Source organism: Orbicella franksi, chromosome 14 (genome assembly GCF_964199315.1).
Source record: "Orbicella franksi chromosome 14, jaOrbFran1.1, whole genome shotgun sequence".
Classification (NCBI taxonomy): Eukaryota; Metazoa; Cnidaria; class Anthozoa; order Scleractinia; family Merulinidae; genus Orbicella; species Orbicella franksi.
This window is the reverse complement of record NC_138158.1, coordinates 6670686-6686083: the sequence shown is the minus strand read 5'-3', so window position 1 is coordinate 6686083 and position 15398 is coordinate 6670686. Positions and strand designations below refer to the sequence as shown.

The following is a 15398-nucleotide window of genomic DNA, read 5'->3' as shown; positions in this document are numbered from 1 at the left end:
AGGTTCTTAATGGGATGAGCAGTGAAGCACCCGCCCCAGATGAAAGCTCAAGTCATGGTTTCTCAACACAACTAATTGATGACGTTGTACGAAACTGTCAGAGCATTTTTACTCTAGAAAATTTGGTCACTGGTTATCCTGTATTTTCTATTTCAAATACCCTGAAAGTGTTGGAAGTGATTCAAGAAGTGTTCATGGACATCCCTAATTTACGGAAAATGTTGCTGTATGACATCTCGACTCCACGTGTTTGTGTTTTTGTTTTTGTCGGAAGACAAGACTTCTAGCGTCGAGAAAACCTCATTTTGATTGGTTACCCGCTCATTTCCGGAAATGCAGTGAAGCGCAACTAATCAGGAGGTGTTTCACATTTTAATGGGCTTTTTGGGCAGGCGTCTTCTCATTTTTCCCCTCCCCCATCCCCCACTGTCTAACATGGCGGTCTACCATGGTGGTCTAACATGGTGGTCGCAAGGTTGTAACGCTAACTCGCCCCAATAAGATGCCTGCACTGCAGGCTATAATATTTTGTTTTGGGCTAGTTTGCTTGTATCTTGGGTCTTTTACAAGTTTTAGTTTCCAAACTTATTTCTTAACCGCAGAGACTCCATTTTCTTTTCTGGCATCAAAAGTACAAGACACGGCATTTTAATTTGAGTAAACAGCTCAAAAACATACAATATGCTTTCACAAGTGAAAAAACAAAATTATGACTTTGAAATAAAAAAATCAATTATCTTTCTAAGATCTTCTCCTTCGTTTAATTCAAAAGGCATTGCTTACTTCTAAAAAACGGAAAAATGACACCAGATCGCTGTCCAGAACTCAGTGGCAACTCTGTAAACACTAAATTTAGACCTGAGTGAATAAGCCAATCAAATGGGAGCATGAACACCTCAGCTTAGTCATATAGGCTCACTCTGTGTTTAAGTATGTTCATCTCACATGTGCCAGACTGCCTTCTGAATGGGTTTTCATTTGTAATTATTATTGTGCTTGTCTTTGGGAATATCATTTCCAACATTATTAAATCCCAAAACAGATTTTGCATATTTCAATATGTGCATGTAATAAACAGATTAATTCAAAAGCAGTTGGATTATGGTGCATCAAAGGAACTGATGAATAGTCAAGAACCCTCATCCTGAGTGGATTCTTCGATTCTTCGATGCACCATGATCCGAGCAATCTTGGATTAATCTGTTAAGTGCTGAAACGCAAAATCTACTATCCAATCTTCGATTTTCTAAAAGAAATGCGCCGTAAACTACACCTTAAACTAAGCATTCTGCATTACTTTAGGTCACCGAAGCAAGAATTTCTTAACCAAAATTAGAGCGAATAGGAAGGAAGTCACACTACGGAAACAGTTGAGCCGTATGGCAGTCATGCAGTAACCACAACAATGTCTGCTATATATTGTTCCGTTATCCACGACCTCCCTTATTTTGATCTCCTTGTAATATTTATATTGTTACGCTATGCATGATGAAACACCGTATCGTGCAGTGCGAAAGTCCTCAGCAAAGACAACAAGCTCCAACAGAACTCCGTCTCATTGAGACTTCGCATAAATTAAGCTCGCAGAAAGCTTTTAAGAGTCACGAAGCGCGCACTTTACATGTAATAGTCAAAAGTACATTCAATAAACTTACTCATAGTCAAAAACGCATCTAAATCGAACAAACGTTAACTGCTTCACATATTGCAAATAATACTGAGCTCACCTGAAGCCAAAGAAAGAAGTAACGCGACGAAAGCCACCCGGAAATACAGTTCGGATCCAAACTCCGCCATCTCTTGTTTAGTTACGGAATGCAATCGTACCCGTCTCGCTTGACTAGCCTTCCGCATAAAAACTTCACCTCATATTAAAGAACGGCCTCTGTTAGCAGCACAAAGTTGAACCGGAAAATTGTGGGGGTCTTTTGGCTATGATATTGGCCGTTGTTGATGCGTGAACAATTTTCGTTTTCCTCGATCTCCTGAAATAAGATTACTCCCAAAGGACTGGGCAAGGTGGATATCTGTTACATGCTTCCCGATATTCTTTGCGCTATGGCTACTTCAGCTTACTTACGTTTTGTTTTGTTTCAGCATATTTCAGCAGATTGTAAATGAAAGCCATCAAAGCATTGTTTTATCTGGCACATTCTACAACGGTGTCTTTTAACAACTTAATTGGGTTCAAAACATTTACAGAAGCCACGCGATGGCTTTGTTTGCCAAATGTTTGCTCCCTTTTTCCCACTTTGAAATCGCTAAATTATTCATACCCTCGTTTCAGCCGCAGTTTAGACAAAGCCGAATTTTGCAGCAAACGCATTCTACAGATATAGAAAGAATTTCGCGATAAACCTACTTAGTATATTACAAAGTTAACTTTTAGCCACAAATTAAATATGTTTACTGAAAAAGTTTTCGGCTAAAAAATTTTGATATATATATAGAGAAAATTTAATGCAAATTTTTCATTTATATCTATCTATCTATCTATGTATATATATATATATATATATATATATATATATATATATATATATATATATATATATGTATATATATATATATATATATATATATATATATATATATATATATATATATACACACACCCCGTTTCAGCAAAGTGAGCCGTCAGACAAAAGCAAGTAACGTCAGGTATTTTTATTAACAACTTGACCATATTTTTACTTCCTGAGACCGATCGCGAAAATATTCACGTACAAACTCTTATAGTCCTTAGACCCTCCTTATACTAAGTATTTTCGTCATGACCGATGATCTCACACCTGGAGCTCAGTGGGCCGCCTATCATCACGAAAAGAAATCGAGAGTGCCGGAGAATTGCTGCCACAGTGAGTGAGCCTGAATTGAAGCGCACGAACAAGGCGGTAGCGGTAAGATCAGAGGCGCAAGGAATTGTGGTTATGGGCGAATGGAAAAATTAACATGCGCATTAACCTTTGGAAAGTCAGAGGGCTGTCCATCCACGGTGAAGTAACGATTATCAAGGCCTTTTTGCTTTGAAAAATGATATACCAGAGTTCTGTGTTAACTACTCTACCTAAAATTATAAAGGAATTTAATACTCTACTGATTCATTTCCTATGGAATGGAAAAGATAAGGTTATTAGACGCTCCACTTATTCGCCCTACGATTCTGGCGGTATCAACATGGTCGATTATGAAAACATGGTTAAAGCCTTAAGGTTAAGTTGGTTAAAAAAATAATTGATGATAAATGTAGCAGTTTTTGGAAACTTTATCTTAATGATCTCTTAAGTAGTCACGGGGGTTATTTGTATTTAATTGCATCTATGCTGTTGATAAATTAAATATTTTACCTGATTTCTATTATGAATTGTTATTATCAATGGTAGTCAGATTTACGAGACCTTGTTGATTGTGATGGCGAATATAAATATAATATATGGAATAACAGAGAAATAAAGATTGACTGTAAAAGTGTGTTTTATAAACAATATTTTTCAAAAGGTATTAAGTATACCAAAGATCTACTTTATGATAAGACAAATATTAACTCCTTTGACACTTGAAGGAGAAAGGTTTTTGAATTTTAATTTCTTGACCTGGACAGGACTGAGACACGCAGAGCCATTGAATCTACGTACACATCCACCTTCTTTTACCGTCGTTCTTGATCCTTAGAACTGTAAATGCTGTGACTATTATAGCTTTTTGATAAAGTTTAAGTATGAAAAGCCAAAGAAATGGGCCAAGATAGCGGAAGAATTTGATTTGGAAGATAACTGTATTGCAGAAGTCTTTACGTTGCCCATAAGAGTTTCTAGCGAACCCTACTTAAGATCTCTGAAATATAAAGTACTGAACTCCATTCTTTTTACCAATGAAATCCTTTTTAATATAGGCTATATTCCAAGCCCTAACTGTTCCTTTTGTCAAGATACCAAAGAAACTAGAAACTATGTATTATTTACTTGTCCCTTTTCGTACTCCTTTTGGATGGATGTTACTGCCCACATTTTGAATAATATTAGTAGTTGCAGATGTCTCTTACTAAGTGACGTTGTCATAGGAATCTTGAGGGAGGGGATGGATCTGGTCAATTATGTACTAATTGAAGGTAAGAGCTATTGGATCAATTTTAGTTTCTGGGCAACCGACGTCGAATCATGGTAATCGACCTCGATATCCATATCGACCTACATTACTAATCGACCTCAGTTCGTCGTGTTCGATTTGAGGTAATAGAGCTCCAAAAGAATCGAGTGCTATACCGACTGATCGTGCTCGGTAGACAGACGAACCTCGGATCACGAATCGACCTCAGTTGCTTTCGAGCTTAATGAGCAAGCGGGGCCGTTCATTTCCAGGGGGATCCGTACGATGCTATATCGAGCTCGATCACTTTGTTCGAGTTCGATCGAATTTTTATGAAGCCGAAATTGTATCGAGCACGAATGGATTTTATTTTTTATCGAGTTCCATTTGTTTTCAAGCTCGATAACGATTTAATCGAAGTCGAAAAGGGGACTGGTGCGGAGGAGTAAAGAAGCTCTCGCAAAGGGACTGATACCAAGTGAGCTTAAAATTCCTCCTTGTTACACAACACGAAGTGCCCTTCATGAACACGAGTGAAGCGACAAGAAAGGTCGAGTGACCGAACAGAGAACGGCAAATGTACAAATGTCACGAACCGTAGGAGTCGTGTAGGCTAGTCAATCCCATTTTACACTGAATGTTGTATTTCTCATGTAATATTCGAATTTAGAAACCTTGCAACAATGCTATTTAATTCCTTTCAGAAGTTTCTGGAAACTCCAGGACTTGCACCTCTATAAGAGCGTGAGTTTCGTCCGTAAGAGAACAATGAAAATGTAATGAGGCTTAGTGTTGCATGCAGCCGGTTTATTTAACTTCTCTGATTACAGTTTGTTACTGTTACCGACAATCCTGCGTTCTGTATGGGAACAACCCTGCTCTGCATCGACACTCTTTACATCCTTCTTCCCTTCGGCACCATTTTGCGCCATTTAGGTAAACTAATCTAATTGTTTTAGTACATGGTAGATCTACTAGTTGTTCAAAATGTTATCTAAATACTCTTTACAGACAATTTGACAACGCAAAGAAGCGGCCGACATTTTGACAACCACGCACTGCTAGGCTACTCATTAAACTTACTATCTGCAACAAGATAGACCGGCATTCAAATCAGAATGCCAGTAGATTTACAACAATTATAATTATTCTTGCTTTTTGATTGGTCGTTACTTATGATCTATTGGAGGACAGACACATAGATGACGTCATCAACATTCTTTTTTGTTTCTATACTGTAGAAAACAAGTAGATTCCATGTTGCCTGGCGTTTGTTCAGTAAAAGATCATAGATAAACAAAATATGATTAGACTTCAATGACACACTCGGCTATCGTGTGCCATTTTTTAGTTCTTACCACATTTTGACGTCATCTGTGATCTATTAGTCAACAGACGCACGGCAACATGGAATCTACTTGCTAAATCGAAACCCGAGCTCGCCGTTTAATTAATTTACACGGCCCCTGTTAAGCCTAACCAATTGCGCTCTCACCTGATAGTCGGTCAGTGGGTTATGCTAACATCTGAAAGTACGTTCATGGGGCATGTTATCGCCTGATCACGTCCAGGCCGAGAAGCTCGAACCAAGTGGTCAGTCTCGTCCAATAATGACGACTGGTGGAGATGGCCTCTACAGACGAGCACATCTTTTTTGTTTTGTTTTGTTTTTTGTAATTTTCTACGAGCACGCCTTCTGATCAATTTAAACACATCAGATCACAAAAAAAGAAAAAAATTAAGTCTAAAACTATGAGCGCTTTCCATTCAATGAAAAATTCCGGTTTTCTTTGGTTGAGTGGAAATCGCCCCATGACAACTGACAGAAAGGAGCACGTCAGCCAATCAAAATGGATTCTTTGCAATAGGATTATTGTATAATTTATATTGCTTCCGGTGAGATCTTTTAACGGACCATTAGGAGGCCTTAGGAGAATGAATAAAAAAAATGCAATGTCATTGTAAAATTAGAGATTGCAGCGAAACGGTTGTGAAAAGTAGTAGCTTACAAAGTCATGTGTTTATATTTCTAAAATACAATGCACTAGTATTTGGTATCTCCAAATAATATTGTCTAATTTGAATATTCCACAATTTACTAACATTTTAATGTCCAGAAATATTCTATTATCTACAAATATGATATTGCCTAGAAATATTTTCTTGTCCACGACTATTTTAGCTACGAATTTTCTATTGCTTACAAATATTTTATAAACTAATAATATTCTATTGCCTTTGACTATTCTTTATACGAATGTTCTCTTAGGCCTACCGAAAAATATGCCACTCTCCTGAAGTATTCTTTTAGTTACAAATAATCTTTTCTTGCATATATTCCATTGTCTACAAAAATTATATTATAAAAAATCATTCTATTACATGAAAATAATACGTTACCTAAAATAACTTAAGACCACCTACAAATATCCTATTGGATACAAATATTTCATTAAGAGCAAAAATTCTATTATTTTCAAAGTAGTTTATTTTTTTACTTACAAATATTCTGTTACTTGCAAATATTGTATCATCTATATATATTCTATTACCTACATATATTCCATTGTCTACAAATATTCTATTGCCAACAAATGATCTATTGACTACAAATATTTCATTACCTGCGAATACTGTATTCTACAAATAATCTATTACTTACTAAAATTATAATACCGACAAATATGTTATTACCTACAAATAGTGTTGTCTTGAACTATTCTGTTACGTACTTATATTTTTGTTTTTTTACATAGTTAATGGAGGGAAATGGTTATGAAACCTTGCAAAGTTCTTTGTTGTATGTTTTTCTTGGCTATTTTGGGAGTTGACCCTGCACAAAACCTGGCAAAAATACAAAAGGTGGTTACGTGTGCTCATTCAACTAACTATTAGAAGCATTGCGATTATGTAACCCATGCATAGTCTATGAGCATAAAACAAAAGACGTGCAGGGTTAAGGACTTTCCAACATTAATCTTAGCCTGTTTGTTTTGCTTCTTTGATGTTTACCTGGCTTCTTAACCATTTCCCCCTATGACCATGTTTGCTTTACAAACATTCTCTTACTTGCAAAGTTACTATACTATTACATAAAGTTAAAATGAGAGAGTGAGCCTGAGACACGAGTGCCAACAGGATTGGAAAACGAAATCACTAGCCATAGCAACTTTTAACTTAACGTTTATTTTAACTTTTAATATTTATTTATGCAGGGCCCCACTGAAGAGCACCTTATAGTGAGGTGGACTCCCTGTTTAACTATTTTAATTATTATCATTGTCACTGTCATTGTCATTATCATTATCATTATCATTATCATTATTATTATTATAGCAAAATATGAGATTGCTAATCACAATGGTGAAAAAAATGACACTGTGCTTACACATATGATCGACTTTTTGCACACTAGCTAACGTAGTAAATGGTTAGATCTCTCTAAAAAGAACTGTTGTTCTATTAATCGTTTCAGTAATCAGTTCTTTTAACAACTTCTGAGAATTTGGTGGTATATCAAGACAAAGTAACATCGTTGATTATCGTTATTCCCATCACCTTTGCTTGATAATGTATTGGTGCTGTTATGAGAAATTAGATTTTGATCACTCCTGTGATTTAAAGAGCTTACCGAGACGATCACACCAGACAAACTATGCCTAGTAGATAATCAAATATAGAAGGTTACAAGAGAAGTTTTGTTTCCTTTGGAAACCTCATTCGCGGTGAAGCACATTCACACAGAAGAAACGTGATGTAACATATTTACATAGTACCCACGGTAGTTGCACTGCGTGAATAGGCTATTTCTAAGCTTTCCTGTTATATTCCTCTGTTTCAAAGAGCGGAAACAACTCAACACGAGGCATTTCCTATTTCAAGGTAAATTTCTTCCTGTCCGTCTTTTCCTTCGTTAAATCCCACATTGTAATATTCGGTATTCTCATCTTTGCCCTGTAGACTTTTGTACTCAGGAGGACCAGGTGACTGCCCTTCCAAAGGCCTGGGACGGAGTTCCATGTATGAACTTGGCTCTGACATGTGCTGATCACGTGGTGAAACACTTTGACATCCGTTATCGGCGATGGACTTGTCCGCAGTCGTCGCTCTGTTTTCAGGCAAAGCTCGTCTCAGCCGCCATATCAACACACCATTTACAACAAGCGAGATGAAAGCAATGCAGCATGAAGTGATAACCGTAGCATAGAAAACGCTTTTTCCATCTGTTAAAGAGTAACAATAGATCGAACTAAACACAGGTTTTATTTTTCTCGCAATGTTCTCGGCAGGAAGTCTCCCAGAACTCGAAAAAGTTGTGGGAACACTTGCCTATAGCTCGTGTTCTCACAGCACTTCTCAGTCTCCGAAACTTCCACTCTTGTTTCTGTAACTCGTAGAAACAGAGAAAATGTGTTTTCTAACTTATTTCTTAACTAATGAACTTTCCGGTGATGGGAAGAACTCAGTCTTACTGCTCCAATGGTTTCACAAGGTGCATCAAAATAATAAAGGTATCTTAGGTATCTTCTTAGGTTAGCATTCACTTGATAAGATGATATACAAGGAATGTAAAGTGGCTTATCTGGAGTTTTTAAGTAAATATCTCCCTGAATCTAAACAGCCCATACTTCACTGCCAGGGCTTGTTGAGCTGAAAAGTCACTGTTACATCGAAATGATTGAAGTAGCTACCCCGAAAGAGTTACAGTGAAGCATCAGTGATTCAAATTCGGTAGGAAGTGTCCTTAAAAACTCCAGGGAAGAGCTGGCTAATAAATTGCTTATACATGAGTGAGCTGAATCATCCACGTCCTACTGGAAAAAATCTAAAACACATGAATAACCACAAGAAAAGAAAAGTGGTTTGTACCTCTGTCCCTGACCTGGTTGTAACATTATTCAGTAGATACATGACTATTGAGTGGCTAGCGTACTCTGTTTTAACAACATTTACCAACTACATGCACCTACATGAAAACGCAGACGATGAAGACTTGGGACCCTCTGACAAGGTGATTTTGTAAGCTGTGGAACCAAAGCTGTTTGTAGCATGGCACACATACATCCCATAATCCTCTGCATCACGAGGCGTGAGAACAATGATGTTGTTCATGATTTTGATGTCATCACTACCTGGGACCTGACCATTCTTTGTCCAAGAGTAATTAAAAGGACTGCCACTGGTTGCATGGCAAGATAAAGTACAAAGGGTTTGCATCTCACATATCACTGAAGATGGGGAAACTTCTTTAGCTATTCTGGGTGGAACTGTACATCAAAAAAGAAGAAAAAAAAATCAAAACTGCAAAACAACGTCATTATAAGAACTACGCCAAAACCCATTTTTATAAACCTTTGTAAACAACTAAAAGTTGCAACTGCTTCAATAGACTACGATAGTGCAACACTTATATTTTTATACTACGAGCAAATCCCTAGGAGTAAAGAAAGCGAGCCAACAAACTCCACCCACATAATGTTATGCTCCCCTCATAGTAGAAAGTGGGGTGATAAGAGGAAGGGTCGCAATTTTCCATACGTTTCCTTAAAATTTTTAAAATCTGAGAACATCCATAGAGTGAGCTAGAGATACGAGCCTCCTTCCGGTCCATCCAATGTCGTTTCACAATTTTTTCAGAGGATTAACGATGGATTAAGCCAAAACTCTGCTTATAACAGTTGTAAAAATTCTTTAAATTTTGTTATTATCTCTTTTCTAGTCAGTGCATCTTACCAGCGACTATCACTGCTGTAGATGTACGGCTTTCTCCAAACTTGTTGGATGCTTTACATTCATAAACACCACTGTCAACAGGAAGCACGTCTTTAATAACAAGGATACGACCACTGTTCTTGAACTGAGCCCGTGGTATAGAGCTATTTCCATTTTTAGTCCACGTAACAGAAGGTTCAGGATCTCCGGTGACCTCACACGTCAACAATACCAATTCGCCAACCGGTAAAATTGATTTTTCTGGTAGTTTCTTGACAGCAGGTTTCTCTAAGAGTTTAAGAACAAAGGTTTTAATTTTCCGAACGTATCCGCAATATAGGGAGAGCTGTATACTGACCACCACGGAAACCTCTTTTTTGGCCTACGGTATCTTCTCCATCCTCTCCCCAAGTACAACTAGCCGACACTGTTACCGAACTCATCTTATTAGGCGACAGGACTGCCACGTTTAAATGTCCACATCAGTTTACAATCTTGCATTCTATTCCTTATGAATCTGTCTCAATTTTTTTTTGGTTCAAAATTCAACCACTTTGATTTTAATTTGGTTTTGTTTCAGGCTATTACAGTGAACCTGGCACAATGCAAATGCAAAATATAAAACCACAGATAAATATTTAACACAACACATATCCAACAAGAAGAAACAACGAATTTTATTCTCCAATACCTTTGGTCTTTATCTCTACGAAGTTGCTCGAAATATACAGCACCTACAAAGATAAATACATTTAACAAATCGGATGTGTTTTAGCGTGGTCCGCATCCTTATCGACAACAATACCCATCATCACAGTGGTCAACAATATAATCACATCGGTCAGTTTTGCAAGCCAGATGTGATTGCTTACCTGTCAAACAGACAAAACAATCGCAAAAATATCAACCCTCTTATTGCGAAAGTTTTCTTACGGATTTAGCGCCCACTGGGATCTAACGAAAACTATGCAAAGCGATATTCGTTTTTTTTTTTAATCTCGCCTTCTTAAAACGATTAACGTTAACCTATACATATGCTTGCAACAATGCCTTGTTTCCACCGCTTAAGTCTTTTAATTCATGTGCAAGTACGTGTATATGAACAGGTTATGTTGAAAACGTTTACCTTTGAACATGTATATCTATCATTTATGGGATCTGATCGCAAAGATTTGTTGATGCCTTACTTGCCGAAAAAGTCACCGTGCACAGATGGTATTGTGACATTAATTACCGCACGTACAAAATTCAATTCAGCTCTTTGGCCATTGTTAAAACTTGTAGAAAGACTAGAAAGGCACGAAGGATGAGTATTCCCAAGAAACGAAACTGACAATAAAACACACTAATGCAGCATTACATTTAACAACTTGACTTGTTTGTAACGTTTAACTTGAGTCGGGATTATGCATCTATGATTTTGACAGTTACCACTGGCATCAATAAGCAAAACTGTAGTTATAAATGATAAGAGGTGGTTACAATACCTCAGTAACAAAAGCCCTAAGGAACACTCTGTAGTTGGTATTTGGCTGGAGTGGTTTGTTGTAATACTGCTCGTTGTTATCACAGCTTCTCTTACTTCTTGTTTTACTATTTGATTGTGCTCCACTTCCAACAATAAATTCCTGGTAATTATCAAAGTCGTTTCCACTAAACTGGAAAGTCACATAAGCTGCAGGAACTAGAGATTCGTGTGCTTCATCATATGTCACCAGATCCTGTGGTGTAAAACTTTCTGGCGAGTTTACCACACCAGAATAGTGTGAGCTAACCATTATGACGATGACTTGAAAGAATCTGCAAGATTGCGACAATGAACTTGTAACTCACCAAGAACAAGACTAGAAAAACAGATATATTGGTGTGAAACGAAGTAATGTACACCTGGTAAATGAAGAGTAATTGTAGTGCGAAGCATGATCAGTGCAACCATCAACATTTCAGAAATCTGGATAAAAGTTGCAAACTCTGCCAATCTGAGAAATACTATACTTTACGGTAATCTTTACTGAACTGCTCTCGTCCACTTAGTTTATTATTCGTGAAAATCGTAACCGTGAAACTGCCATGGAACTGTTGAACTTGTTCACCCAGTATGGGCTGTACTACCCATGAATGTAATAACAATTATAGGACTAATACCAACAGCAAACAATGTAGGTAGGGCAAGTAGGTAACGTTTGCGTGTGAGCCCAGTGGCCAATCAGGCCGGAGCTTATCTCTGGTGTCCGTAACATGAAGCGACTAGGACAATTTCTACTTCCCCTTGGATCGGATACCAGTCCATTGCATGGCTACCCTCAGAATTAACTTCGCATGTACCCATTTGTACAACTGGTGGACAGAGGAACTGTGAGAGTAAAGTGTCTTGCCCAAGAACACAATACAAAGACCCCTAGGAAATAAACTATTGGTACCACCCAGTATTCATTAGAAGTATTAGTATTAATCACCTTTTCCAATTGAAATAACGAAAGTTGTCAACCAAGATATAATAACACGTACACTTACTTTCCCACTAAGAGCGTTTACCTGTAAATATAGCCTGGAGACGTGTAAAATAACCGCAAAAAACATGGACATGGCCAGTGAAACTTATGCTTAAGAGTCAATCAGATTTTGCTTTCAAACAAACGGCGGCAATGATAGTTTGACACCCTATCCGACACTATTTCTATTTGTGTTAGGCTTTTTCAGTCGTTTGAAAGCCATTGTTGTCAGCTTTAGAAGGGTACATGCATGTATACATATGCAACCAATAATCCCTACTGAAAAGCTTGCTCATGATCCGGTTATTTAAATCAATTAAATGAGAAAGTGCATTGAGCTGTGCGACACCAAAAGACATGAAATCCCTCATACAAACTTTGTAGCAACCAATATATAATGTACTTCTAAGAAACTGTCTTTCCATGAGTGCCAAAGGTCTTCCAGGAAAATTTAGCTTAGTACTTTCCTTGTCCACAACGAAGATACAAGAACTTGAAAGACAAAGATAAATTTTGAGCTCACTGCAGAAGAACTTGGGTGCAGCACTCTGAAAGTTTGCGGTTTAGATACTCTCCCAATGTTATTACATTTATTTCAAGAAGAAACGTTGCTCTTTCATTTTCCCAGCCCTGTTCCCCAAGGTTACATTTCCAGAACACCGGGCCAAGAACTAACGTACAAAACTTTCACTAGACCTACATTATGGCCACGTTTAGGAATTTGCGATTTTTTTCCATTTTGCAAGACTTCAGGAAATATTTACGGACGCCTCTTATTTAATTATACATACTTTGCATTTGCTGGAAAGCGTGGTAATGTTATTTTTGCTGTTAAACCTGCTTCGGTTGAATTCAAAGGAAAAGATGGCGAGGAAGGCCTTTCTTTGGACCATCTCATACCTGTGGAAGAAAAAGTCAGGTTCAGGTCAGCTGGACATCAAGAACCAACAGTGAAAACTGTCAACTCCCGAAAATTGTGCCTTCGTGAAATTTCACACCATTTTGATCGTTTATGTCCTTGGCAACCATGACTGAATGTACATAAGCAGTGAATCTTACCTTCACGTTCCTGAAAGGCTTTTTCTAATACATATGTTTGCATCGGGCAGGGGGCTAGGACTAGCATTTCAGTTGACATCAGAACATGTCATGAAAACAAGGTTTGTAGATGCGAAACAGAGAAGGCCTACTCTGGGACCTTAAGTCGCCGAAACTTTGGGCGACTTCGGGCGATTTGAGGCGACCTTAGGCTACTTAAGCAAAATTGGCAGAAAAAAACCATTGTTACTTTAGGTGATTTGAGGCGACTTAAAACAACTTAAGCCTCGGAGAGTACATTATATAAAAGCAACTAGCTGTTCTGCAAAAGACGAAACACAAAGAAAAGCTACATAGTTTGGGATTTAAAACCTAAATAATAGTCGATGGTCTTATTTTTGACGAGGGGCTCTGAGGAATCTCGTTTTTGTTATCTAATTAAAACACATATCTAGTACAATAAAATCTTTGATGCATACAACGTTTGACGACGATCTTAGAAAGAAGATTGTATAGTCTGCAATATAATTTTTCATTTCTCCAAAAATATGAAAGCACGTAAAGGATATCACACCGAAAATAATAAGCAACGCAAAGAGTAAACTTCATAAAAGCAAGTAAGCTGAAAGGCTAGCCAATCATCCTAATATGCCTTGATTATAACTGAAAGCTCTTTTCACTCTAGAGTATTTTGTTTTGCTTAGAAACAGTCGGATAGGACAACCATTGGTGGATCAGGTGACTACAACTATAAACGTTGCATCAGTTTAGGACAGCACAAGATATCGTATTTAATTCGTGATAAATCAAACAATTCAATCAGACATTTCGTTCACTCACCGGAAGTCTGAAGCACTATAGGTCTGCTGTAGGGTCCTGGTCCCACCATAGTGTAGCCTCTTATAGACACTTCATACCTTGCACATATTGATAGACCACTTAAGACCATACTTGTTGAGGTTGTGTTAAATCTTGAATACAATTCAGACTGAGCTGAAGTACAATTTTCCTTCAAAACTAGTCTGACTTGGTACATTTTGATAACGCCATGTGCCACCCTCTCTGGCAGTGCAGCCCAAGTTATCTCAAATGTTGTGCTGTTCAGTTCTGTAGAAGACACATTTTCTGGCCCGTGGCCGGGCACTAAGGGAGAAAAGATACAATTGTGTTATTACTATTGTTATTGTTATTCTTAGTCGCAAAAAGGAATTGATCACTAAACACAAAAAGTGAAAAACACAATAATAACTTAATTTGAAGTGTCAAGTTGAATGACAGTTTCCTACTACGCAAGAACACTGTAAGATAATCCAACAGAAACTATCGACTATTGGTTCCCTTTCTGAGGACAGAAATATCTACAAAACAGAAGCGAAGCAAAAACAAAGCAAAGTGAAGTAAGATCGGCTGCTGACGTACATGCAATGTTGGCGCAAGCAAGGGAACTTACATGTAACGACGTTTTCATAATCCAAATAAACAAGCGATTTTCCTTCTCCTGGATGGGATTCAAACTATCACAGGTTGCATACCACCCAGCATGGTATCCCATTTACATCCCTTTTATACCCTTAGGAGGAAAGAGGACTTGCAAAGGATCTCTCCGTAAAGCCAAATTGTGCCACCCACAGTAAGAAAGTGGGACGAAAGTAAAATTGAACAGATAAGACTTTTTTGAAGACCATCTAGGTACCTTCAGAAATGACGTTTACGTCACTAACAGAGTCGTCAGAGTATTACGGTTTTCTGGCCGCTAATATGATGGTCTGGGGGAGGAGTTCCATATAAAAAGGACGGGGGTGCTCGTCGGAAATTTTTAAATGAACCCCTAAGAGGTTCCAACTCTAAAACAACACATTGACTGACACCTTCATTACTTTTAATAGCGATAAAGATGATTGCTTCAAGTTGATTTTCAAATATCTCATGTTTTATTTTTTTCGACACAATTCCCTAAAAGATAAAACCTAAGAAGTACCAAAACCGTTTTTTAACCCCTAAAAGGTACGACGGGCACCCCAGTCATTTTTGTATGGGAGTCCCCCCTCCCTCCAAACCGTAATGATGGTA

The 15398-nt window shown here is 37.7% G+C and overlaps 2 protein-coding genes across 3 annotated transcripts in view; both read right to left on the bottom strand.

Moving 5' to 3' along the window:
* LOC145468075 (receptor-type tyrosine-protein phosphatase F-like) overlaps nt 1–2072 on the bottom strand; it is a 62974-nt gene extending 60902 nt beyond the window's left edge. The window contains exon 1 of the mRNA XM_081451745.1: nt 1728–2072. Within this exon, the coding sequence (XP_081307871.1) occupies nt 1728–1854 (127 nt within the window). The 5' untranslated portion in view covers nt 1855–2072. The remainder of the gene's footprint in view (nt 1–1727) is intronic.
* Nucleotides 2073–7073: 5001 nt separating this feature from the next.
* LOC145468091 (uncharacterized) overlaps nt 7074–15398 on the bottom strand; it is a 39400-nt gene continuing 31075 nt past the window's right edge. For both annotated transcript variants that reach the window (XM_081451768.1, XM_081451767.1), the window contains 7 exons: nt 14169–14471; nt 13082–13190; nt 11286–11598; nt 10490–10532; nt 9820–10086; nt 9057–9353; nt 7074–8309 (listed from right to left, as the gene is read on the bottom strand). In XM_081451768.1, the coding sequence (XP_081307894.1) occupies nt 7942–8309; nt 9057–9353; nt 9820–10086; nt 10490–10532; nt 11286–11598; nt 13082–13190; nt 14169–14471 (1700 nt within the window). In that variant the 3' untranslated portion in view covers nt 7074–7941. The remainder of the gene's footprint in view (nt 8310–9056; nt 9354–9819; nt 10087–10489; nt 10533–11285; nt 11599–13081; nt 13191–14168; nt 14472–15398) is intronic.